The 27,972-nt window shown below is 32.3% G+C and overlaps 1 protein-coding gene and 2 long non-coding RNA genes across 4 annotated transcripts; 1 reads left to right on the forward strand and 2 right to left on the reverse strand.

Annotated features, from left to right (window-relative positions):
* Positions 1–3,221: 3,221 nt before the first annotated feature.
* On the reverse strand, positions 3,222–24,679 carry LOC136971965 (uncharacterized protein PF3D7_1120000-like; the record flags this gene model as incomplete). The annotated part of the gene is made up of 18 exons (XM_067266483.1): positions 24,615–24,679; positions 23,614–23,676; positions 18,354–18,416; positions 17,075–17,143; positions 8,937–8,999; positions 7,816–7,902; positions 7,624–7,710; positions 6,438–6,512; positions 5,196–5,279; positions 5,040–5,096; positions 4,843–4,932; positions 4,662–4,751; positions 4,464–4,553; positions 4,286–4,372; positions 4,130–4,198; positions 3,535–3,588; positions 3,349–3,417; positions 3,222–3,305 (listed from the first exon to the last, which is right to left on the reverse strand). Coding segments are annotated over exons 1-18 (1,326 nt in total), but the record flags the coding sequence as incomplete, so codon positions are not given.
* Positions 9,928–11,062, forward strand: LOC136971966 (uncharacterized). Its single transcript, XR_010880252.1, has 2 exons — positions 9,928–10,118; positions 10,907–11,062. It is a non-coding gene; the product is annotated as an uncharacterized lncRNA (long non-coding RNA).
* A 99-nt stretch (positions 24,680–24,778) lies between the features above and the next one.
* LOC136971967 (uncharacterized) lies at positions 24,779–27,093 on the reverse strand. Of its 2 annotated transcripts, none has more exons than XR_010880254.1 (4): positions 27,058–27,093; positions 25,135–25,225; positions 25,013–25,060; positions 24,779–24,835 (listed from the first exon to the last, which is right to left on the reverse strand). It is a non-coding gene; the product is annotated as an uncharacterized lncRNA (long non-coding RNA). The 2 variants fall into 2 exon arrangements; XR_010880253.1 differs by having other exon boundaries at positions 24,780–24,835; positions 25,004–25,060.
* Between the last annotated feature and the right edge of the window lie 879 nt (positions 27,094–27,972).

Genomic DNA, 27,972 nt, shown 5'->3' on the forward strand with positions numbered 1-27,972 from the left:
AATTTTAATTTCGGATTCTTGTCGTTAAACTGATAAATTTAATTCAGTTAAGTTGAATTTATTATAATCTAGACCAGTGATTCTGAAAGTGGGGGTCGCGACCCCCAAGGGGGTCGTGAAAAATATTTGGGGGGGGTCGCTGAAAAATTGACGCCAAATCAATTTTTTCAAATATTTTATAAATTTACTATGGATTCATGTTTAGAAATAATAGAAATAAAAAATATATAAAATAATTTTTACTTAAATAAATTGCACATATAAATAATAAAAACAATATAAATACAGTATTTAAATATGAGCCTAACCCCCCTTCCTCCGGGATGTTTTTCGACACATACTTATTCTTCGGGGGTCCTTTGAAATTTTTAAGTGCAGAAGGGGGGTCGCGGTCCAAAAAGTTTGAGAAACACTGATCTAGACAATCCTTATTCGATTCATACATGGGTTATGAAGGATCATTCAATGATTCAAAGAATGGATTTCCCCCTTTACGAATCCTTATGCCATTCATATAAGGAAATTCATTCTTTGAATCATGAACAAACTCAATTCGTTATCAAAATGCGAAAATTGACACAATTGGGTTTTATACAAGCTTTTAAGATAAGTAAAATCTTAAAACTTTCAAATATCTGGGAAATGTCTGCCATAAAGATTGTATCCTTCGAACTAATCTGTACAATTGACGTGTTCCCAATTTTATCTTCGTTTAACACGACCGTATCACGCGAGATAAATCGGCAACGCCGTATACAACAGTACTAATTACTTCCTAAACGTCATTTTCGACGTAAGAAGTGATATTTTAATCGCATGAATTTTATTTAAAAATTATAAGAAATATGCTGTCTGTTCGTTCATACATCTTTATACACCTGTATCTATCTCTACGGTCTACTCGTCCACACCGAGCACGCTCTTACTTTTTCAATGATGAATTTTAACGAAAATTTAAATCCGTATATTCCTTTAAAAAGTATAAACAGGAAGACAACAACAAAATTTGTAAACGTTTAAAAATAAAACGATCAAATTAAAAAAATATAAATAGTAAAACTTACACTGAAGATGTTACATTTGGTTCTATCGAGAGCATTGCCAAAATGGTTTACTTTTAAACTCGAAATAAACGGAATGTTCTTTGGTCGCCTCTATACGTGTTTATTTGCATTTTTCGTTTAATACGCTGAAAAATTAAATATTATTTTTGATAAGAGGTGGTGGTATTTTTGTCCAGTCGATGGGTTCGAAGCTTTGCTGAATTTATGTCAGTTAACAAAACCGAATCTTAAATACAGTAGACCCCCTATAACACGGTAGATATGTTCCGTGTTATACGAATCCGTGTTGTACGAGTCACTTAAACACATGAGCCAATCACAGCCCGGCACGTGTGCAGTTTAGGGGCTACAGATGTTTGAAAGGTTTTCTGCCATAAAATTAATCAATTCTAGACTAATTTGACTCGAACATTTCCAAAGCACGAATAATTTTTCGGGAATAATCCATATAAACTATGCTATTAACAAACAATTGTAGGATTACTTACCGAGTGTGCACCGTTCGAAGACGCCATTGCCTAAGCTTGTTTTCGTCGCGGAGCGGCTCATCGAACGGCGAGCGCGTTTCCTGATAAGTTATTCTTTCTGCGAAGGATTCGCTGAACTTTGGAGACATCATTAATAGAAATATAATTTTTATGACCGTTGAATAATACTGTAAATGTTTTTTCACCAGAACTGTATAAAAATTTATCAATACTTTCCCTCCTAAACTCTCTGTATATACGCCTGGCGCTGGACTGCGACAAGTAGTTCGGCTGCTCGTTCACTATTGGTCCAGAATCGACCAATCCTGTCTCGACACGAGTCGGCGATGACGTTTTACCGTGTTATACGAACACAATCGCAATTATTTCGCCGTGTTATACGAATCCGTGTTATATGAACCCGTGTTATAAGGGGGTCTACTGTATTTAAATAAATACTTGACTTTGGCAAATTAAAAAAAATAAAACAGATTAAATCTATTAAGAATAAATTTTCTTAATTACATATTACTGTCCGATATAATGATATTTGCTGCTGCTAGCTGTTTATCGAGAAATTCTAATATATATATATATATAATATATAAACAATTATTACCGGCGGACGTGTCATTTTCTGTAGTACAGTAGAGAACCGAAAATCGGAATCAATTGGGGACTGGGGTTGTTCAGATTAGTGATTTGTTCCGATTACCGATTATGTACGAATAAATATATTAACCTGTCCGATGTTCAAATTTTTTCTCCGTTGCGTGTCGCTTCGTGTTGAATTTTCGTCGATTTTAAGCCTAACGAAAATTTTTATAATAATAATCGAGGCTATCGTATCGTTAAAAATTATTTCTGCATTTTGTACAAACAAAATAAATATATTGAAGAATATAAAAACATGAAAATTATACTTTAGAAGTGAATTTAGTATCAAAAACGTTCGATTCAGCACGACACAGTCCGACTGAAAATCGTTCCGATTACCGGAGATTCCGATTACCGGGGTTCCGATTAACGAGTCTCTACTGTATTTATGAAAGCAAATGAGCGAGATCGTTCTATATATATTTGTGCTTTTTGTGTTCAAACATCAGCTTTGACATTGTCCCACACAAAATTACTGGCATTTCAAATTTTAAGCAAAAATCTTATAAAATTGATAGCGTTTCTGATTGTGTAGAGCTAGACAATCGGGAAACGTTTTGCCAAATCTTAACGGTCGAACCACTCTCCGTCGGCTACACTTACGAGCTTTCCGAATTCTGATTTTCAAATAATCTTTTTTCCATGTGGGAATAGATGAAAACTTATATCGGCTCCCGTTTGGCTTTGAATTGCAATTTGAAATGTAACAGAAAGCTTTGCTTTTCCTATTGCTATTCGTCTTTACTGCTGACAATGTATACGAATGATTCAAATGACCCGAATAGAATATACACCAGAAATACACCAGAAAGCGAACGTATGCTACGTTTCCTGTAGAAAACAAGTAATCCGTAAAAACCATTTTAATCACAACAACTAATTTTTATTAAATGAACTGAAAACCTGGAAAAACTTGTCACTTCAACGCTCTCACTATCCAGCCAGAAAGAGAAACCAACCAATAAAGCCAAAGGCAACAGTGCTGATCCAATAATAATTATGCTGAAGAATACAAAATACGTAATTAAATTGCCTGCATTGTTATTGTCTGGTTCTCCGCTCCTCTCATTACTGCTACATCACTGCTCCTTTCGTTACTAGTTACTGCTGCGTTCTGCTGAAACATAAATTCATTGCTTATTACGAAAATTAATGCAAACTGATATACTAAATGCATTCTCTTTGTCTGTTTTTTTGGTCTCTTCATCGCTAGTCTTTACTCCGTTCTGCTAAAACAAAAATTCATCGTGTATTTTAAAATACTACTGTTCATGATATACTTTTCTTTCTCAAGCATTACACAAATTATTTTAAGAAATACAAAATAAATAATTTATACTGCTTACATTCACGTTGTCTGTTTCGCTGGTCCCCTCCCCAATTGTGACTGCTATATTCTGCTGAAACATAAATTCATAACTTAATAAAAAAATTAATTTGACGTATTTTTGCTCTGTTTCTATTTGCATATTTGGCAACAGATATATTTTTATTTGTCAAATATTACAATGATTATTGTCAGAAATAGAAAATAATTAATTATACTGTTTAGCTTTTGTTTGTTTAATTCATTGCTTCTCTCATTAGTAATCACTGCCGTGTACTGTTGAAACTTAAATTCATTGCATATTTAACAAAATGAATGCAACTGATATATTTTTTGTTCTGAAACATTACACTTAATAACTTAATAAAGTAAAAATGTTAGAATTTAAACAATTTCAACGATTCATCATTTATTATTAAAAATAAAATTCTGTATTTTTCCCCATAATGTCATGCTATTTTGAGAGAATTAAACATTTTTGCTTTGGAATGGCACTGGAATTTTAATGCATAAAAACACTTTTAAATTTTCTCAATTGAGATCCAGACATAACATTGCAATAATTTACTTAGAGTGTTTTTAATTTTATATAGTAAAAGATTTTTATTTCTTACCGATAAAATCTTTTTATTTGACGGTTGTTTTATTTCCTGCTGTGGCATTTTCGAGATATTTTTTTCTTTCTGAAACGTGTTTAAATAATCATTAAATAAAGATTGTATTGAAAAATTCAAATGAATGAAATTTTAAGTTTAATGAAATTTGCTTACTGATTGTATGTGTTTGAGTTCTGCAATTAATTTCAGTAAATTATTTTCTATTTTGTTTTGTCTTCGCGAAATTCTATTTACTTTTTTCTGAAAATATAAAAATACGTTAATTCACTGAATGTCAAATTTGAACCTAGAATAATATTACTATTTATTTAAATATTGTTTTCGTGCTTACCGATATTATATTTTGAAATTTGTCACTCAGAGTTTCTTTCATTTGTTTCTTTTCACGTTTCATCAGATTCGAAAGATAGCTCTTATATTCCTAAAAAGCATTTAAAACATTTATTAATTCATTGTTACGTGGAGGAACGACAAGAAATATTTAAAGTGTTTCCCGTTTTATTTATTAAACGGGTATTGCAATGCTTACTTGTTTTTCCTCTTTCAATTTGGCATTTAAAATTTTAAACTCTTGTTTCACCTCATTCTTCACTAAGTGAAAAACATTATTTTCTTGTTCCTATAAATATTTAAAACATTTATTGGAGAAAGAGAAATAATTATTTAAAATGTGTATTATTTGTTTAGTGAAGACATGTTTCGTTGCTTACTCTATTTGTTTTCTGCCATTTAACATCCAAATTGTCATACGATTCTTTCATCTCACTCTTCACTAACAGAAAAATCTTATTTTCAAATTCCTGAAATTATTTAAAAACTTGCTAGATTATTAATATATTGCAAAATAGAAAATAGTTGTTTAATGTGCTCCTGTTTTTGTTTATTAAACAGTTCTTCAATTGCTTACTAATTTAGCTTGTTTCATCTCATTAAGTATCAATTGTAAAATATGTTTTTCCCGTTCCTAAAAAAGCATGTAAATCACTTTTATTGAACTTTATAATTTTATTTTATAATCTAAAGTATTTTTATGTTTATTTGGAAATGTTAGTTTATTGCTTACTGATTTTGCTTCCGGGAGTATTACTTCCAATTCCTTTAACTCAGTTTTCTGTTTCAGCAATTGTGAAATCTCACTTTCTTGTTTCTTTTCAGGGTATAAAAATAATTAAAACATATGTACATAAAATATTTTTTTTTAATGAATGAAATATAGAGGTGTTTTGAGTTAAAATAAAATTATAAGGACGGTTGCCCTAACAAGGCCCAACCCCTAATAAGGATCAGATAACGTATTAACGTGGTGAAAGGCAGCATATGATAGTACAGTATCTTCACTCGTCACAGATAGTTGCTGTCTAGTATAAGATATTTGTATGGAAATTTATTTCTAGCAGATTTAGGAGGAATTATAAAATATCAGGACTGTGAATGAAATTAAGGAAAGGGCAGTCGTTTATGTGTAAAGAAAAGAAGAATTCGTTACAGATAAGATGTATTACTGTTATTTACGGCACTATGAATGTTATTAATAAGACCCATCTCAACAAGAACGGGCCTTATTGGAAGCGATATAAAATTTGAAAAACTTTCAGAGAAAATTTATTCTTCCAGATTTAACTATGACTCCTACAGAAAAAATTAGATTGAACTGGACTCTTGAAGATAATATGGCTATGGCCTTAAATGCTATAAAAAAGAGGATAGTCGGGGAAACGGAGCTAGCAAGTTTATCATTTCTGATATAATTTTAGGGAATAAAAACAGCTAGAACGGATATGAGAATATGTAAAAAGACCACTGTCTGAAAGCACGAAAACAGGAATTGAAACAATAAATTCTGCATTTTTCAAACATTGAAGTTTCTCTGGATCCAAAAAGGTTTCTGAAAATCAGTAGGCCTACTATACAAACTTTCTCTAATAAAAATGAAAAATGGATTCACGAAGAGCAGTAATTAGCCTGAGGATATAAGTGTATTTATTTGCCCAAAGTAAGACGAAAATTAATGTCATAAAATTTCGATAGCTGATGTTATTTGCTGAATAATATGCCACTGCAATATGGGACTTCTAAAAAGGCTCAAATAAAAAGCTTTAAAAATCATATTTCCGTTATTTGCTAAATAATATGCCACTGCAATATGTATGTTTTGTTTACACACCGTTCGATAAATATCCGTTTTAATCATTGTTGTTATGCTGCCTTATTTTTCCTTACACATTTAAATGTGTTAAGTGGGCCTTATTTCAGCAACATACATTATAAAACATTATTAGTTTTATATACGTAAATGTTAGCTCACTGATTCTAACTGTTGAAATATTGAATGCAAATATTCTATTTCTTCATTTATTCCATGTAATTGAGTTTTCTGTTCCTGAAATATTCGCGTTTGATAAGTTTTATATTAAATTTGAATAATGTTATTTAATTGAATTTTATTATTAATATTATTCAAAAAATCACTTTATTGCTTACTGATTCTGATTGTTGAAATTTTGAATGCAAATTTTTTATTTCTTCATTCACCCCATGTAATTGAGTTTTTTGTTCCTGAAATATTCGCGTTTGATAAGGTTTATAATAAATTTGAATAATGTTATTTAATTGAATTTTATTCTTAATATTATTCAAAAAATCACTTTATTGCTTACTGATTCTGATTGTTGAAATTTTGAATGCAAATTTTTTATTTCTTCATTCACCCCATGTAATTGAGTTTTTTGTTCCTGAAATAAAAGCGTTCGATAAATTTTTTATTAAGTTTGGATAATGTTATTTAATTTAATTTTATTATTATTATTATTCAAAAAATCACTTTATTGCTTACTGATTCTGATTGTTGAAATTTTGAATGCAAATTTTTTATTTCTTCATTCACCCCATGTAATTGAGTTTTTTGTTCCTGAAATAATCGCGTTTGATAAGGTTTATAATAAATTTGAATAATGTTATTTAATTGAATTTTATTCTTAATATTATTCAAAAAATCACTTTATTGCTTACTGATTCTGATTGTTGAAATTTTGAATGCAAATTTTTTATTTCTTCATTCACCCCATGTAATTGAGTTTTTTGTTCCTGAAATAAACGCGTTTGATAAGGTTTATAATAAATTTGAATAATGTTATTTAATTGAATTTTATTATTAATATTATTCAAAAAATCACTTTATTGCTTACAGATTCTGATTGTTGAAATTTTGAATGCAAATTTTTTATTTCTTCATTCACCCCATGTAATTGAGTTTTTTGTTCCTGAAATAAACGCGTTTGATAAGTTTTATATTAAATTTGAATAATGTTATTTAATTTAATTTTATTATTATTATTATTCAGAAAATCACTTTATTGCTTACTGATTTTGACTGTTAAAATTTTGAATGCAAATTTTTGAGTACTTCAGTTATATTATTTTGCAATTGCAAAAGTTTACTTTAGTACTCCTAAAGAAATATAATATTTTAAATTATTATATTTGTTGCTTACTGATTTTATAATCTCGAATTTTTCATCCATTTTTTTAAATTTTTGATTCATTTCATTTTTTAATTGCAAGATTACTCTTTCTTGTTCCTAAGAAGTATTTAATCTCGTTAAATAAAGTTTTATTGTAACATTAAAAAATAGAAAATAAAAGAATACTTGTTTAATTTAGTAAAATGGCATTGCCTTGCTTACTACTTTTGTCTGTTGAAGTTTTTCGTTCAATATTTCTAACAGTTCGTTCTCGCCTTTCTGCCATAGTAAAACGTTGTTGTTCTCTTTCTAAAAAAAGAAGTCGCTGTTAAATGTAATATGATTTAAGATAACTTGTTTGTTCCTTTTTAAATTTTATCTGTTTAGTTCGGAAAGCAAAAACTTTAATAAATTAAACGTTTTGAATAAATTAAAGCGACTATCTTCAATCTACAAAAACACACTTAACAATATGAAATGTTACAAAATACAATTTAATTTTTCGGTTTAGATTATACATCTAACGATTTTAAACATTGAACTAAAATATAATTTAAATACATTTAAAATAAAAGAAAAATAATTTCAACTTGAATTCGAAATAAATGTGAATTATGAATATAAATAATTTATATATATATAAATTGTATAAATTGTAATATGAAACAACACTTAAAATGCTAATAAATTATATAATAAAAAATAAATAAAGAAAAGTAATTATAAACGTTTGGAAATTAAATTTTATTAAAGGTAGAAAATAGCTAAATGAAAAGATGTACGAATAACACTTTTCTCCAATTCAAATATTAATCAGATTTCGGATAATCGATTAACCCTAGTATTTAGCGAATTTAACTATCTTATTTAAATTATTTAATTGATAACTTTATTTAATATTTTAATCTATTAAACAAATTAATAAAGTAAAATAAAAAGAAAAATAATTTACTAAATTCTAAACATCAAACTTATTATTTTGATTTTGAGTTTCAAAGTAGTTTCTTTGCAATATTCTTATCTCAACTACAACAGATTAATCAATAGGTGCTCTCATTCTCTTTTATTGCAGAATTTTATTTAAGAAAATAATAATTAGAACACATTCTGACGCTTCCCTTCTTGACACAGATTAAACAATTGGTGCTGAATTGAAGAGACGTTGTCTGCACATATGACGCAATATTGGAGGTACAGTACCATAGTATTCGAATGTCCTTTTATTGCCAATGTATTCGAGATTTCGAATTATTCCTGGTATTCACGTATTCGAGGATAGTATTCGTTCATCTCTAACGCTAAGTTTTTATCTACTTTAAGGTATTCAAATGTATCATGCTTACTGATTTTGCCTGCTCGAACATTGCATCCAGTTTTTCGAAGTCTTCTTTCATGCTTTCATATTCCTAAAATAATATAGAAGCACTTTTATTCATTAAATATAGTATTATGAGTTAGATAAAAATTTTGTAATAGGACAGGGCAATCTTTTTAAGTGCACGTTCAAAAGTCGAAATGATGCAAATTTTCTCACGTGCCAAATGTCTTACGAATTATTCTAAAAATCATAAAGAAAATATGTTTATCATAAAAAGTATTCTGCAAAACTTATTAAATGTTTTAAACTCTGTTTATAAAATTCAGAAATATAAAAATGAAGTTTAAGTTAAAATTAATGAATTAGTTTATAAAATAATAAACTAAATTATAAAGTAGCAAATAGAATATGCTAGTTTAATAGACACTTGGACAACACGAACAAAACTTTGAATGCTGAAACGAAAACAAGTCCGTAAAAATTCTAATTAAAAAAAAACAACAAAAAACTGATATGTGTATTAAATCAGAATTTGTTATATTACTCTTACAGTTCAAAGTCGAACAACTTCACTGTAAAAGTCATTGTCAAGGTGATGGTACAGTCCAATTAAGAATTAAGGTGAGGTGAAAATGGGATTACAGCTGGACAAGTATTTGCTAATACAGTGGTGCCTCGTATAACGTACGCCTCGAATAACGGACGCTGCGAACAACGGCCTTTCTGTTTGGCCGTTACGTGACTGGAGTTGCCGCAACGAACTGGCTGCGAATAACGGATTTTCCGTTGGGCAGTTACGTGAGGCGAACAAGTGCGAATGATGTTTCCACTCTTTTGCTGTTGCCAACGACAATCTGCTATTTTTAGATGTTTTCCCCTTGGCTTCACAGAATAGCTTCTTGATGTAGGTATTTTAGGAGCCTTTGAAAACAGTTGCTCTTTGGCTGCAGAAGAGTAAGCTGGTTTTTTTTCCTTCACGAATAGCCACGGCGGTCGAGCTCCTTCGCTGCCTGAAGTACAGAGCTCCTGTTGGGATTCGGCTTGCTCCCTAGTTTATAATGTACAGTACATCATCTCAGTGCAGGGTATTTACATTTATTCAAGTGTTGTGCAAATCATGGCTTCTAAAAACAGAAAAGTGATTTCAATTGAAACAAAGCAAGAAATCATCAGAAAAAGTGAGAGTGGGGTAAAACAGTGTGACCTTGTCAAAGAGTTTGGTCTCAGCAAGACCACCATCAACACCATTTTAAGCAAGAAAGATGCCATCAAGTCAGCAAGGGACTCTCCTAGGGACTCTCCTAGAAAGATGCCATCAGGTCACCAAGGGAGTCTCCTAGATCTTCCACGTGAAGCGTAGGTCTTCACTCCCTGACGAAATGGAAAGGTTGTTGATGGTTTGGATCCATGACAGGCAGATGAGAGGTGATATCTCTACCCAAGAAGCTATCTGTCAAAAAACCAAACTCATCTATGACGAGTTGAAGAAAAACACTCCTTGAATAAGCAGCATCAGTGGCAATGAAGAAGAGGAGTTTAAAGCCAGCAGAGGTGGTTTTTTAGGTTCTGTTCAAAAAGCTGTACACCAGAGCTCTCTTCATGAAGGTGTTTGAAGAATGTCAGCTTTGTGGAGACATGACTGTCTGAAAGTTCTGGAAAGAGAAGTTTGATGTTCTTGTGGCAATCAGACTCATCCAGAAGACCTGGGGAGAAGTCACGCAGAAGACCCTCAATTCAGCCTGAAAGAGGCTTGTTCCTGAATGGATCCAGATACAGAATTGGTGCAAGAGATCCTCTCAACAGCCCGAGAATTGTAATTGGAGGTGGAGGTGGAGGATGTGGAGGAGCTTATTGAAGAACGCCAAGAAGAGCTGACAACTGAAGAGATCCAATCATTCTGGCCCAGGAACATGATGAAGCTCAAAGGAAAGCTTCATCTGATGACAAAGAGGAGCAATCCAATCAACCAATTTCAACTGCTGCCATCTTTGTCAGATGGGGAGAGGTTCAGGAGTTTACCTACACTCACTATCCAAACACAGCTGAGGCCAACAGGATCAATTATCTCTACAATGACACCCTTGCCCGTCATTTCTGACAGGTGTTGAAGAAGAAAGAGAAACAGACCACCTTAGACATGTTTTTCAAAAAGTCAGCTACCAAAAACAAAGGATTGAACAAGAGGTGTTGACTCTGCAAGCCCCGGTAACCTCTCCTGAATCTGACTCCGATTAAAAAACAATAAAAAGAGACCTGCTGAATTGTGTAAAAAGTGTGTGTCAGTATGAATGTGTGAAGAAAGTTTTCCTCCACCTCCTCCTCACAACATCTGACTACCCGGCATAATTGGTGACTGCTCCATTTTCATTTTTTATGGTACAGTACAGTTATTTTATGCTGCGGAACAAATTAGATATTAAACATGTATTTCTATGCGATAATGCGTTTGTTATAACGGACTTTTCACTTAACGGACGTGCATCTGAAACGGATTAAGTACGTTATATGAGGCAGCACTGTTACAGTGGTGCCTCATATAACGTACTGTACTTAATCCGTACTTAACAGGGGAGCCGCGGCCCCCTGGGGTCCATAAAAAGTTTGCCAGGGGGCACCAAATTATGCAAAATTTCCTTCAGAATATAATAAAAAGAAAACTGTTGTATAACCGAATATCGTATTTGAAAGTGAAATAAGAAAGATAAAGAATGTGGATTAGTCTCTGTAAACCTTGTAGACGGGTAGACTTATCTCACAGCAGACTGGTCAGCAAACTATTTTTCTTTTTACGAACGGACTACAAACGCATTTCGGGTTGGCACAGTGTTTTTGCAACCCCTCATCAGTGCTAGTTCCAATAAAACAGAATTAAAAACATGACAATGGTATACCTTAAACAATAATATAAAAACATAAAACACTTACAATGCACCTCAATGTAAATTATGAAGTAATGCTACAAGTAGGGTGTGGAAGGATTAACCTTCCTCATCACGAACCATTATCCAAGTGGATACAAATTGTAAACATTATATAACAGTAAGGATGGTTGCCAGATGTCAGTTGACTTGGGGGAATGGTCACATGTGTTGACAATGTGGGGGTACACATACAATATTATTAAAAGTTATAACCGTACAGGATACACATTTACAAGTGGAATATGTTTCAAATATACAGAGTTGGGACTTAATCACTAGAATCAACAATTTTAGCGTCATTTATCGAATCATACCATCTGTGACAATTTGCATACCATCTGAATTATTAATTAAGTTATTTTTTTGTTTTCTAATTACTAAAAGCTCTCTAAATTTCCTTTTATAGATATCTTTTTCAAAATGTATAACTTTTATTTTATCACGGTTTATTTTACAATTATAGTTATTTGTATGGTCATACCAAGGAGAATTATTGTACTTCAATCTAATGGCTGCTTCATGTTCTTTCACTCTAGCTTCCAACACACGTCCAGTTTCACCTATGTACATATACGGATTTTGACAATTGCATTCTAATTTATAAACAACACCAGCACTTTTTAGGCAATTAATATTATTATTGTTACTTTTATTTAGGTATTTATCAATATTCTGTGCAATTTTATTCGACAAAGATGGGGCCAAGCAAATGTTATAACTTTTAAAGCTATTATTACAATGATCAAAAATATTTTTAATATATGGGAAACTAATATATGTTTTTTCATTTTTAAACTTCGTGTTATATCTATTTTTTAAATAACATGTTTTCCATTTAGAAAGAATAAATTTTGGGTAATCGTTCAATATAAATTTAGTATCTAATTCCTTAAGTTTGATAATTTTATTATATTCATCAGATATACGTGTATAAATATTTTTCAATTCCATTATGTATGAATCCGTTCGAGACTGCACATTATTTAATATTAAACAACTTACTACAACACCTTGTGAACGTGCAGCCCAATTTTATTACTTTCAAACGTTTTCGTTCATATTCAATGAACTTTCTCAAGAAAAAGAAAAAACAAAACAAATATAGAAAACAAAATCGAACTCTTAGTACAAAAGCAAAAAACGAACAGGCTTTTCGAATTTTTTGAAATACGTTCCGTTGCAGCTTATGTACGTCATCTATAACCTTGCAACCGGAATTATGCAAAGCATAAACTTACAGAAAATTACAATACCGAAAAAATTAAAATACCGAAAAATAATACGTGCCGAGTTATGACTCCTGATTATCTTTTTCATATAAATGCATTGTTTAATAATGCATATTAGCTTTCTAATAATACTGTTTATATTAGACTAGAGAACCATGCTGCTGACACTTTTGTAGACTCTCGAAAATTGATTGCGAGGCCTTTATGGTTCGCTTTACAAATTTGCCAAGCTTCCGCATAGTGTCGGTGTTTACGGTCTCGGACTATCTGCAGTAGACGTGCTTTGTCCCAATCGGCTTTGATGTCTTGTGGGTCCGCTAAAACATAGGTTGCCAGTACAGTGCACGGTTGTTCCTTTTTTATATTTCTTTGGTGTTCTTTTAACTTTGTTTTGATAGATCTTCCTGTGGCCCCTACATACATTAATTTATTATGTCTCCTAGAATCCGTAACGGGGATGTTATAAACACCGGGGAGTGTGTTTCTGTCTGCTTCATCTTTATCGGATCTTAATAGTTGGTACATGGTGAGGGTTCTTTTATATACCATTCTTTTGTTCTTGGCTTTTCCTATGCTTCGAAAGATACTTCTTAGCGATGCGTTATATTCCATCATTATACACTCTTCCTTATTGATAAGTCTTTCATCTTATGGCGCGTCCTGCTCTTGCTGGTAATAGCCTTAATGTCGATCTTGTATTTCTTGGCTAACCTGTATATAAATTTCAGTTCCTCCATTCTGTCGCTTTCATTGTTGCAATGCGAATAAGCTCTTTTGATAAGCGCTCTGAACGCTGCCAGCTTATATAAAGGAGGATCGTGCGAGATCCACGGAATAAATATGGGGTTATATGATGGCTTTCTGTAGACTTTGGTACTGAATTGTCCTAGGCTGTTAATTTGTATATGAAGATCCAGGAAATGTACGATCTTGTCGTTTTTCTGCTCCAGCTCTATCTCCAAGCCGAATCTGTTGTCATTTATATCTTTTATAAAACGCTGTATGTTGGGCTTAACGTTCCAGAATATATGTACATCGTCTACGAATCGAGCATACATTATCATTTGCGCTTCATACTTCGGCAGCGTTGCTTTTTCTAGCGTTGCTAGTATTATCTCACATAGCGTACCTGCAAGGGGGCTGCCCACAACTACCCCTTTTTGTTGCATGTACGTAATGCCTTTGAAGCTAAATAGAGCAGAGAAAATGGTAAGATGCGCCAGTTCTAAGATGCATTTTCTTTTCTTTTCTGGAGAAGTGATCTTGCTAACTAGAATATCTCTTAGATGACAGAAGCAGGGTTCCAGTTTAACGGATGGATATAAGGCTTTGTAGTCTAGCACTGTCATATACTTAACATCCTGCGAGTTAATATTAGCCATTTCGCTTAAAACTTCTAAAGGTTGCTTGACGCTGTACGGATTATTGGGATTATTTTGGCGCACAAAGTTGTGTACCCATTTCTACAGTACTATTGTGGGAGCGTATCCTTTATCGACAACCGGTCTTATATCCTTGTTCTTTTTATGGGTTTTAGCAAAACCAAAAAGTCTTGGAGTCGACGGTGATTGCATCACTATATTCCTGATGCCTAGTTTTTTGGCCAAAGGTGTGGTTGCGAACTTCTTGACTCTTGCTTTCAGTTTCTCCAAGGCGTTGGGGGGTGCAATCGTACAGCAGGTATCTTTAATGTATGTTGATAGCATGTGGTCGTATGTGGCTCTCTTCATAATAAGAATGTCCTTTGATTTATCGGCCCTACTAAGCACTAAATTGTTGTCTTTAAGCCAGTTCTGGGTTTTTCTGATATACGTCCATATAGGATCTCTATTTCTTTTACGTTTATCTTGCTTGAGTTTCAGCGCAATTTCCCATCTGAACATTTCTTTCTTAGTTTCGGTGAGGCCCACCAATGCTTGCTCAATATCTGGACACCAAAGAAATATAAAAAAGGAACAACCGTGCACTGTACTGGCAACCTATGTTTTAGCGGACCCACAAGACATCAAAGCCGATTGGGACAAAGCACGTCTACTGCAGATAGTCCGAGACCGTAAACACCGACACTATGCGGAAGCTTGGCAAATTTGTAAAGCGAACCATAAAGGCCTCGCAATCAATTTTCGAGAGTCTACAAAAGTGTCAGCAGCATGGTTCTCTAGTCTAATATAAACAGTATTATTAGAAAGCTAATATGCATTATTAAACAATGCATTTATATGAAAAAGATAATCAGGAGTCATAACTCGGCACGTATTATTTTTCGGTATTTTAATTTTTTCGGTATTGTAATTTTCTGTAAGTTTATGCTTTGCATAATTCCGGTTGCAAGGTTATAGATGACGTACATAAGCTGCAACGGAACGTATTTCAAAAAATTCGAAAAGCCTGTTCGTTTTTTGCTTTTGTACTAAGAGTTCGATTTTGTTTTCTATATTTGTTTTGTTTTTTCTTTTTCTTGAGAAAGTTCATTGAATATGAACGAAAACGTTTGAAAGTAATAAAATTGGGCTGCACGTTCACAAGGTGTTGTAGTAAGTTGTTTAATATTAAATAATGTGCAGTCTCGAACGGATTCATACATAATGGAATTGAAAAATATTTATACACGTATATCTGATGAATATAATAAAATTATCAAACTTAAGGAATTAGATACTAAATTTATATTGAACGATTACCCAAAATTTATTCTTTCTAAATGGAAAACATGTTATTTAAAAAATAGATATAACACGAAGTTTAAAAATGAAAAAACATATATTAGTTTCCCATATATTAAAAATATTTTTGATCATTGTAATAATAGCTTTAAAAGTTATAACATTTGCTTGGCCCCATCTTTGTCGAATAAAATTGCACAGAATATTGATAAATACCTAAATAAAAGTAACAATAATAATATTAATTGCCTAAAAAGTGCTGGTGTTGTTTATAAATTAGAATGCAATTGTCAAAATCCGTATATGTACATAGGTGAAACTGGACGTGTGTTGGAAGCTAGAGTGAAAGAACATGAAGCAGCCATTAGATTGAAGTACAATAATTCTCCTTGGTATGACCATACAAATAACTATAATTGTAAAATAAACCGTGATAAAATAAAAGTTATACATTTTGAAAAAGATATCTATAAAAGGAAATTTAGAGAGCTTTTAGTAATTAGAAAACAAAAAAATAACTTAATTAATAATTCAGATGGTATGCAAATTGTCACAGATGGTATGATTCGATAAATGACGCTAAAATTGTTGATTCTAGTGATTAAGTCCCAACTCTGTATATTTGAAACATATTCCACTTGTAAATGTGTATCCTGTACGGTTATAACTTTTAATAATATTGTATGTGTACCCCCACATTGTCAACACATGTGACCATTCCCCCAAGTCAACTGACATCTGGCAACCATCCTTACTGTTATATAATGTTTACAATTTGTATCCACTTGGATAATGGTTCGTGATGAGGAAGGTTAATCCTTCCACACCCTACTTGTAGCATTACTTCATAATTTACATTGAGGTGCATTGTAAGTGTTTTATGTTTTTATATTATTGTTTAAGGTATACCATTGTCATGTTTTTAATTCTGTTTTATTGGAACTAGCACTGATGAGGGGTTGCAAAAACACTGTGCCAACCCGAAATGCGTTTGTAGTCCGTTCGTAAAAAGAAAAATAGTTTGCTGACCAGTCTGCTGTGAGATAAGTCTACCCGTCTACAAGGTTTACAGAGACTAATCCACATTCTTTATCTTTCTTATTTCACTTTCAAATACGATATTCGGTTATACAACAGTTTTCTTTTTATTATATTCTGAAGGAAATCAAACAGCTCATACAATTGTTTCACGCTTTTGAGCAAAAGTGTAGTATTAGCTTAATGCTAGTTACTATTTAAATGTTAATTTATTAAATTATTGCATGTAATATTTAATTTAAACATGATTCGAGGCTTTGGCTCTAAAGCATTGCATGACACTTTGATTAAAGTTTTAAAATGCTTACTTACAAACATCACATCTTTCGACTGTTGATTGATTTGGCTTTGACTGACTTGTTCACATTTCATTCGATACTCCTATAATATATTTACTATTGTTAAAATTAAAGCCTTGAAATTCAAATTTAACATAAAATATTTATTAAATTATTTTAAAAAAACCAATAAAGTATAATTTAAAAATAAATTCGTGTGTTGGTTTTGTCAGAAATGTTTTTTTCTACAAAAGGAAGGTTCGCTAATAAAGGATAACTATTTGAATCTATTAAGTTCTTTATATCTAATTAACTTATACATGATTATTAATATCATCTTTTATGTTGTTTAATACGTTACATAGACCCTACGACAAACAGAACTGGGAATTTTATGTTAAATTCACATTAATAATTATATATATATATCCATATCTCATGAATCCTTAACACTGCTTTCTAATACAGCAATCAACTAATAAACATAGAATAAGTTCTTCGGATTCCGTTTTTTCAGAATTAAATATAGACGGTGAATTATATAACGAAAAGATATAAAACAAAATATTTTTATAGATATTAGCATACAAAACAAAAATTAAAAGAAGATATTTGGCATTTTCTCTTTGACAGAATGTATACTACTATATAAACTTCTCTCTATATATAGCTTATATATATATAATTAGCTTGAAATCGTCATGACACATTTTTCCGTTAAGAAAAAAGCAATAAAACGGCGTACGAGAATCCATAAATTGTGAATTGTCACGAAATTTTTGAACAAGCGGGAGAAGCAAAGGAGAGTAGCCCAGGGGAAAGTCGAACCGTCACGAAATTTTGTTACGAATAGTCTATATTGTCTACCGCCATATTTGATCGGTTATTCCTACGTCTTCTTCATGCCATATCCGGTCATTTCTGACTTCGGCAAGCACCCGGCGCAAGTTAGTTAAGGATTAGTGGTGCACCAAGATGTATCTTGGGGAAGTTAAGATCAGAGTGGCACCCCCTCGTTACCAGCTCTGGCTAAAGGTGTTACGCGAGAAAAATGATGCCATCCGGGAGGTCTTTTAAGGGAAACTAGCCCCGATTCGGGCGTTACAGAAGCGGAGAAAATCCGGAAAACTCGACGAAGCCCGTCCGAGCGCGGCACGAACCCACGACTGAGCTCCCAGTGTTTAGCAACAGAACCGCCAGGCCACTGGTGGGCCCAGTTATTCCTCTGGTTTGAAATTTTAAAAAATCGTTTAATTTCAATAATAAGGCATAGAAAACTCGAAATTATTTTGACACGCTAATAGTATTATTACCTTTAATTTTCTTTTCATTTCTTCCAGGTTGTCCTCTAAGTTCTTTAGTTTCTTTTCCCAATTCTACAATTAGGATTAAATTTTACATCTTTACATTAATCTCGAAAAATATGTTTTAATTCGATGTAACGTAAAATATGGATAAATATCGCAATAAAAGTTATAATTTAATATAATATTTTAGAACCTTTTTCGGAGATGTGATAATGACATCTAAATTTCTTAAAATTAGGATCTGTTACAACATACATAAGACATTCATTTTGGCGCAAACACCATTTTACACCGAAACGTAGAAATTTTCCAAAATCTGCTTGTTTTATCGTTTTTTGAATCGTTCACAAAACTATTTCTGACAAATTATTTTTCTCTTTTGGCGTAAAAATCGATGGCGTAAAAGGTATTTAAGTACAATAAATCTTTGCATATTTTGTAATAAAGCTTGACTAATACAAACTCTTAGACACCTTTTTACTCACAGCCGTTTTTTGATATAATTCAAACGTTTTCGGTTATTTTTAATAACCTTTTTCAAGAACCGTTACAGTCGAATGCGGTCGTAATTTGAACAAACGTCGCCAATCGTAATTGGCGACGTTTGTTCAAATTACGACCGCATTCGACTGTAACGGTTCTTGAAACAGGTTATTAAAAATAACCGAAAACGTTTGAATTATATCAAAAAACGGCTGTGAGTAAAATGGTGTCTTAGAGTTTGTGTTGTAAATAATGCAGTCATAGAAGAGCTTAAAGCTTGACTAATAATTTGATGTTTATTAATTTGTTTATAATCTGTCAGCGCATCAAATTATCTTTGATTGTGTACTTGAATACATAGTTAAGAAGATTTAAATATGAAATATTTAAAGCTTATGTCTGGAAATGTAATAGGAAACAGTGAATTGCTTGGCTTATTCAGGGTGCATAGGAAAGTCCCTTTAACCGGAAAATTCTTGCGAACGGAGTGAGCTACAGCTATGCAAGTGAAATAACGATATAGTAAAGCGACTATGCCCGACTAATGCAAACGACAGCAGCGCCCCTAGTGGCGAAATTTGGAAGATAGGCAGTGCAAATCGAAAACGAAAACAGATAGAGCAAACTTCCCAATTAGAAAGTTTTAGAGCATCAATTAGTTAGTACGAAACGACATGTGGTTCACACGGATAAGATAAATTGTCGCCTGTATACCCAAAAGTGTCCGAAAGCGATGCACGCCATTTTGCGTGACGTTTGAAAGGAATAGCAATAGGTATGAAGAAATACGCACAATTTATTGCATAAAATACGTACAAGTTTTTGAACATACTCGACATTAATTAACTTGTTATTTCTGAATGACAGTTTGCCTTTCCATTGTTTTTTTTGTGTGATGTTATCAACTGTATTGACATAAGTACGTATTTTATGCAATAAATTGTGCGTATTTCTTCATACCTATTGCTATTCCTTTCAAACGTCACACAAAATGGCGTGCATCGCTTTCGGACACTTTTGGATATACAGGCAACAATTATCCGTGTGAACCACATTCGTTTCGTACTAACATTGATGCTCAGAGCAAACTTCCCAATTAGAAAGTTTGCTCTATCTGTTTTCGTTTTCGATTTGCACTGCCTATCTTCCAAATTTCGCCACTAGGGGCGCTGCTGTCGTTTGCATTAAGTCGGGCATAGTCGCTTTACTATACCGTTACCTCATACTCATACTATACTATACTAACAATATACGACGGGTCGAAAAATCCCCAGGAATTTTTCGGGGGGTGGTGCATCCGGATACGTCGGTCCCCGTCCCTCACCACCCGGCCGCCCCATTGTGGGCCTGGCCGAACCCATAATGGGCTTGCTATAAGAGGCCCTCTTAGTGCCCACAGGGCGGAAAGAGTTACAAAAAAAAACTAACAATATGCGAATATATGTGGGTAAAAAAAATGTAGCGGCTACGACCGCAATAGTGTATCCAACTCTCTGTAAAGCATTGAGCGAAACAGAGAACGTCTGAAAATAAAGTGGAGCACCGGAAGCCTCACATTTATTGCCAGGTAGAAGGTCTGCTCTATTACTAAGTACTCATACTATACCCGTTACCGTAGTGTTACCTTGCATAGCTGTAGCTCACTCCGTTCGCAAGAATTTTCCGGTTAAAAGGACTGTCTTATGCACTCTGTATATAAACTTTATGTTATCGTCAAAAGCTGAAGTAGGAGCAAATCTAAGCTCTCTTGGACAATATGTGGTTTGTCGTAATCGTTTTGGGCATTGTCCGAAAATTACGTACTCCGACATTTCGTCTTATCTTGTATTTGACAGCAAACGGATTTCGGCAGTAGAAATTAATATATCATCTGCTGAAATGCGTGTGATGTCAAAAACGTGTCGAGAAAACTCAGAAATAAACGAATAACATAATTTGTTAGAGATGTGAAATTAGTAATTGGAGTAGAATGGCGAAAATAAATGATAATGAATTTGAATGTATAATTGAAATGAAGAAAAGAATAGTAAGCATTTTGTATTCAATGAATTACATGTCAGAGGATAAACAGAAATTCCTAAAAATTGAATATAGATATTGTTGAGACTAAAGTGCATTCGTTTTGTCTACATAATTTATAATTTTACGTCAAGCTCACGTCATTATGGTAGTTTTTCATAACTATAAGAATGACGTGAAATGACATAATAGTGTACACTATTCCAGAACAAACATGCTTAAATTAAAGCCAGAATTCGTTTTTCAATGCTAAGAATTCCTAAAACGTAATTTAAAAAAATATATAAAAATAATTTATGGAGCTATCAATGAGAAAAATTGATATAATTTGAAAATGTCATTATTCCAACTCTTGCTGCATTAATAATTTTGTTGTTGTTGTTTTTTGTATAATTTCATACAGAAAATACAGTAGACTCCCTATAGCACAAATTCATATAACACGGATTCGTATAACACGGCGAAAAAATTGCGATCGGGTTCGGATAACACGCTAAAAAAGACTCGTATAACACGGTAAAACGTCATCGCCGACTCGTGTCGCAACAGGATTGGTCGAATCTGGACCAATAGCGGATATTGTACAAACCGTTGAGTTTAAACGAGCACTGGACCTACTAAAAAACATTTATTATTCAACGGCCATAAAAATTATATTTTTATTAATGATGTCTCCAAAGTTAAGTTATTTTTTTGCGAAAAATTCGCTGATCAGGAAACACGCGCCCTCCGTTCGATGAGCCGCTCTGCGACGAAAACAAGCTTAAGCAATGGCGTTGTCGAATGGTGGGCACTCGGTAAGTAATCCTACAATGTTTTGTTTATAGCAGTTTATATGGATTTATTCCCAAAAAATTATACGTGATTTGGAAATGTTGAGTCAAATTAATCTAGAATCGATTAATTTTACGGAAGAAAACCTTTCAAACAGCCGCAGCCCCTAAACTGCACACTTGCCGGGCTGTGATATGCTCATGTATTTAACTGACTCGTACAACCCGGATTCATATAACACGGAACGTATCTACCGTGTTATAGGGGGGTCTACTGTAAACGGTTCTAATTACTCTTTTCCTTGATGTCTTGACTTTTTAATCGGTTTATAATGCGTAACTTTATACAAATTGTTTTTTACATTGAATTTTAAAAAAGGATTTAGTTCTACAAGCTTTTAACCATTTTTTAGTAATTAGTTTCAGCTAGGATTTCTCAAACGGGATCCCGGGATCCCGGTTGTTTTTTAACCCGGGAAATTTTTCTTATCCCGAAAAATCCCGCAAATTTACTTTTTTCTTACTTTGTGTTAAAATTCAAAAAATGTTGCCAATAGAAAGTATAATTAACTCATAAACTGTCAGAATAAATTTGTATTTATTAATTTTAAACCTACTTATTAGTTTTTTAAATTTTTGCTCGTTATGGCACGTCACAAATGGCCAATAATCAATGCGTAGCTTATTTGTGGCAGGATTTTGAAAATTCTTTACTTGTCGGAACCTGTAATATCTGGAATGATTGTGATTATGCTCTTTTAGTTTTTAACCATGTCCAGTAGCTTCAATAACTGCGTAATGCCAGGTTGTGCAAATTCGGCAAGGATACAAACGAGTACGAAGTCTGCAAGTATGAAGTTTTTCTTCATAAACCTAATTATTAAAGACAAACAAACTGTCGAATTATCGGGCTACAAGCTTAATACCGCTATTAAAGCAGCCAAGGTAGACAAATCAAGAATACTAGAGAGCAAAAGAAGTACTACAATCTCGAAAACGAACTAGATCAGGCTACAGGTGAAAAAACACATAACATCTGTTTTCTCTTAAATGCATTAAACACGATTCCAATCACATCAATTGAATCGGAAAGGGCATTCTCGGTAGCAAGACTTTTTATTACTAAAATAAGAATTAGATTGAGTGATCGGAGTATTGACCATCTTTGCCTTTTAAAATCTTATAAAAATTTACAATAATATTTTATATTGTGTTTTATTTAAAAAACGAAAATTACCTTCTAAGTTAGAAGTTTGATCTAAATTCATGTTTTCTTTAAATTTTCAACTCAATTCAAAGTCACATATTTTTATTGTTGTATGCAGTTTCCAGCAAACTTAAATAAATTTTTTCTATTGGTGAACATTTCTACGTAATTCAAAGATAATTTTTAATACATTTCTTACACAGCGTTATTAATATGATTTTAGAGGTTGCAAACGTATTAAATTACTTTAGAAAATGAAAAATAATTATATCATTTGATTTCAAGATATTATGTATATCATAAAAATAATTAATTCTATCCCGGGATTTCCCGGGATCCCGGGAAACAGTTCACTTTTATCCTGGAATCCCGGGAAAATCAAAAGACCGTGAAACGAGAAACCCTAGTTTCAGCTAATTAACATAAAATATGAAATAAATACACATTTTCTGAGTTTTCCTGATAACATTTCGGAAAGAAGGAATTAAAATTATTTTCGAACATTGCATCGACTGTTTGTAAGTTATACGTAAGTAGCATAAAACTTAAGTTTGTTGCCACATATGAACGGTATCGACAAAGTTTTATTATAATGTAATGGAATGAAATTTTTATTCTGAAATTAAACTGTGATGCTCGAATATTCTCTCGGATATTTCTGTAAAATATATAATCTCCCATAAAAAAGCATTTATAATAGCTTCAGAATTTGAGAATTTTAAAATAATGTAAATAAATTAATTATAAATTAGGATGGGTCATAATATCGTAGCATTTAACTTACTTTGTTTTTTTCTAATAGCTTCGTTAGTGCCAACTTAAATTCAACATTGTTTTCTTTTATTTCCTGATAAATAAAATTATTTTAGAAAAATTGTATAAAACACTAATAGACAGACCATATAATCATCATTCTTCGTAACAATATTGATTGTAATCTAAAAATAATATCATATCATTATGCTTTATTAACATAGAATACGCAATTCTAAATACAGACAAATTCATTTTTATCATATTCTTTCTAAAATTTATCATCCGTAAAAGAATATATTGCTAAACAAATTCTAATAATATATATATATGTTAGGCTCAAAGACCGAAATCCCTCATTGAGCGAAAAAAAGGCCACAACGCGTTGTGGTCGTTTCAAAGCAGCCACGAAGCGAAATTTGCGTCGTGACATTTGTAAAACGGCCACAATGCGATGTGGCTAACTCAAAACGACCACGAAGTGAAATTCCTGCCGTGGTCGTTTTGAAACGACCATAACGCGTTGTGGTCGCTTTTTTTCGCTCAATGACCGATTTCGGTCTTTCAGCTTAACATATAGACTAATATTATAATATATAATACTAGCATTTAAGAAATAATATATAAACAAATTCGGTTTATTCTATTCATAAACGAATATTGGGAATTTACTTTGAAAAAAATTGAAAAAAAATTGAAAAAAAAAAAAAAAATTAAAAGGATGCGATTATCGAGTAGTTGGAAATGAATTTGTTTCAATAAGACAAATTATAATTTAAACTGTAACTTACTGGACAAACCGGAAGTAATTGGCCGAAATTATTAGAAACATTTAATACGATTTATTAAATAATTTATCGACTCTAACTAAACAGAAATATCGATTGAGAGCTACACACAAGCGACTGTTATCTAAATAATGTATTTGAACACGATGTTTAATGAATAAATACGTGTAAATAATTTTTATGCTTTTAAAAACACTTAGAAAGCATTTCCTGAGTACTTTTATAAGTATTTATAAGTACAGACCTCGTACGATTCTTCAATTTCCAATGAATCGTGGCTTAATTTCATTTCTTGTTTGATCAAATGCTTGGAAAATAATTAAGGAATAATTAAATAGTTAGAAACGAGATTTTATCAAAATTTTCTCTTATACAATTCGATATTGACTGTGCCATAAATCGCTTTATATTTCCTCTAAATAATGTTTGAAATCTTTTTTCTTTTACCACAGTTGTGGTCGCCATCTTAACAATTTCAAAACATGATAATTAATAATTAAAATTTTAATTTAATTTCGAAAAAAATTGAAAAAAAATTGAAAAAAAAAAAAAAAATTAAAAGGATGCGATTATCGAGTAGTTGGAAATGAATTTGTTTCAATAAGACAAATTATAATTTAAACTGTAACTTACTGGACAAACCGGAAGTAATTGGCCGGAAATGTTAGAACAGGTTATCTCCATCGGTTCCTATGAAATTTTTAATAATAAACAAAACGATAATATATTTTAAAACGTGTACAAATTATTTGAAAAATTATTACCTGCGTAGTTAGGTTTAATCTGCATTCTTGACAAATATAACTACAAGAGCAGGTATGGCAAGTCGTATCTTCTAAAAGAACTGTTATGTAACTGTAAATAAATAATTAAATTATTAAGATTAATAATGTCGAAATATAATATTTCAGAAAAACTCGGATCCGAGAGCAACTGTGAAAAACTGCAAAGGTTCAAGTGATTAATTAAAAATTTATTTTGAAGAACTTTCCAATAAAACTTAAATATATATAAGACGATGCATATTAGTAAAAAATACTACAAATAATAATTTGAAGCCTTATCAGCGGCCGAGAGGATAAATCCCGGCGGCAACAATTGGTCCCAACACGCTTTATACTTGGTATGTCTAACACTTAAACAGGGGTCGAGACCCCATAAAAAAAAGCCTCTTCGAAGACACCCTCTGGGCAAGTGGCTTTGGCGTTGCTGGCCTTATTCCAACCAACCGACCTTACAAATGCCCTTTACAACTATTGAATCGTCATTACCATATGCCGGATTTGACCTTTGAGAAATTTTTAAATAAACAGTTTTTACAAGACTTAATCAGTTTGCATTTGTAGCGGTGGAGAAAGGTACTAAGAACCTAGATTTTTTAGTGCTCTTTGAGGGAAAGAAGCCTATGACCCATATTTACAAACTCCCTTCTATCTATGCTACAAATTTATCAGTGAAGCATCTGAAAGTATTAATACATCGATCACCTTAAATCATGTACGACACGCACCGAAACTGTTTTCCATTGTCAGCGGCCACTGACAACGAAATGAGATTGTTTGTTTAAATGATTCACTAGGTTTCATACGAACAATATAGGCAACTTACCCGCACAGTCCGGGTAAGACGCCTAATTTGCACGTTGAAAGAAAACCAATATTACAAAAACGAAACTTTATCTTCTGTTGTTCTGTGCTAATAAGTACTTTCGAAATATCTTTCAGAATTTAATATTTGCATGGCAACCAAGCACACAAATAAGACGAACCGGGCATTTCCATCAAAAGCGAAAAGTGTGGCATCTTCACCGGTTCACTATATTTATCTCTTTTCATAACTGATTGAACGAATATTTAATTCGGTCTCGTTGCTTGGAATTCGACATTACACTAAAATCTTATAAGAAATATCAAACAATTTTCGGGAAATTTATTAAATATTGCAATTTTTCAATTAATCCTTTAAATTATTTTCTACTAAAACTTTTTCAGAACCGAAGCTAAAATTTTAATTATTAGATTTGAAAATATGATTTCTTACTTCTCGCATTAATGATTTAATAACCGTAAGTAAAATGTAAGAAATCGTAAAGTTTGGCTATGAAATAATTAACATTAAATTAAATTAATAATTAAATTTTTCATTATTTAATTATTAGTTTTATTATTTTTTTAATTAGTTTCCTAGTTAAAGCTATGTTATTTATCGTTTTATTCGAAGTAAATTTACAAATATTAACTAAATAACGTAGATACAATAGAGACTCGTAAATCGGAACCCTGGTAATCGGAATCGCCGGTAATCGGCACGATTTTCAGTCGGACTGTGTCGTGCTGAATCGAACGTTTTTGATACTAAATTTACTTCTAAAGTATAATTTTCATGTTTTTATATTCTTCAATATATTTATTTTGTTTGTACAAAATGCAGAAATAATTTTTAACGATACGATAGCCTCGATTATTATTATAAAAATTTTCGTTAGGCTTAAAATCGACGAAAATTCAACACGAAGCGACATGCAACGGAGAAAAATTCAACACGAAGCGATACGCAACGGAAAAAAATTTGAACATCGGACAGGTTAATATATTTTTTCGTACATAAACCGTAATCGGAACAAATCCCTAATCTGAACAACCCCAGTCCCCAATTGATTCCGATTTTCGGTTCACTACTGTACTTACCTACTGTCCTGCATAGGATTATCCATATTTATAAGATTCTTGCTATAAAGTTGCCAGAAAAGTTTTCATCTGTAATCAAAATATTACGTATGAATTTATGCAAGGAATGGAAAGAAAAATATGTTTTCAATAAAAAAAATTAATATTCGTACCAATTTATAAATATTATTTTAAACTTATTGCAAATTTTATTGTATCGATAATGGAGGATACACACATGCGGCGCGGCAAGGAAAAGCGGCAGAATGACGTCACTTTTTCTCGCAGCAGAAAAAGTGACGTCATTCGCTTTCGATTTTGTGCCGCTTTTCTCGTTTCGCAAAAGTTGATTGAGTTGTATTTTTTGCGGCGACCGCCGCCAAGAGGCGTTTCTATCAGCCAATAAAAGTTCGTCTTGTGGTCACGTGAGAAAACACAATCACGTGGTGTTTTAATTAATGGCGGAAAGTTTGACGCGGTTAACCGAGATAACTAACATCAGAATAAAGAGGAAAGAATAATAAATTTAACACAAATTCTACACAAATAATCATATATAATTTAATTCAAAGAACAAAACAACCGAATCTAACTCGAAATAGTATTCTTTATCAAGAGATCTTGATCGAGGAATAAGCCTATTTTGTACACCAGTTCTTTCTCGAGCCAAGAAAATATCTCTAATCCAATATCTTCGTTCGAATCTTCGACAAATTCTTCTAGCTAAATAAAGCAAGCCGTACAAAACGAAATTTGTAAACACGTGGATAGCGGCAGTATCGGTATCATTTGCCATCTTGAGTACTGAACGCATGAGCCGAAATGTAAGCGGACTGCCGCTTGTGTGGTTGTGCTCTTAAAATGGAGAATGATCAGATAGGAGTTGAGTTTACTTTTTTATTATTTTACAAGTATTATGTAAAGTTAAATCACTTA

Source organism: Centruroides vittatus, unplaced genomic scaffold (genome assembly GCF_030686945.1).
Source record: "Centruroides vittatus isolate TY-2023 unplaced genomic scaffold, ASM3068694v2 contig_2737, whole genome shotgun sequence".
In the NCBI taxonomy this organism is placed as follows: domain Eukaryota; kingdom Metazoa; phylum Arthropoda; class Arachnida; order Scorpiones; family Buthidae; genus Centruroides; species Centruroides vittatus.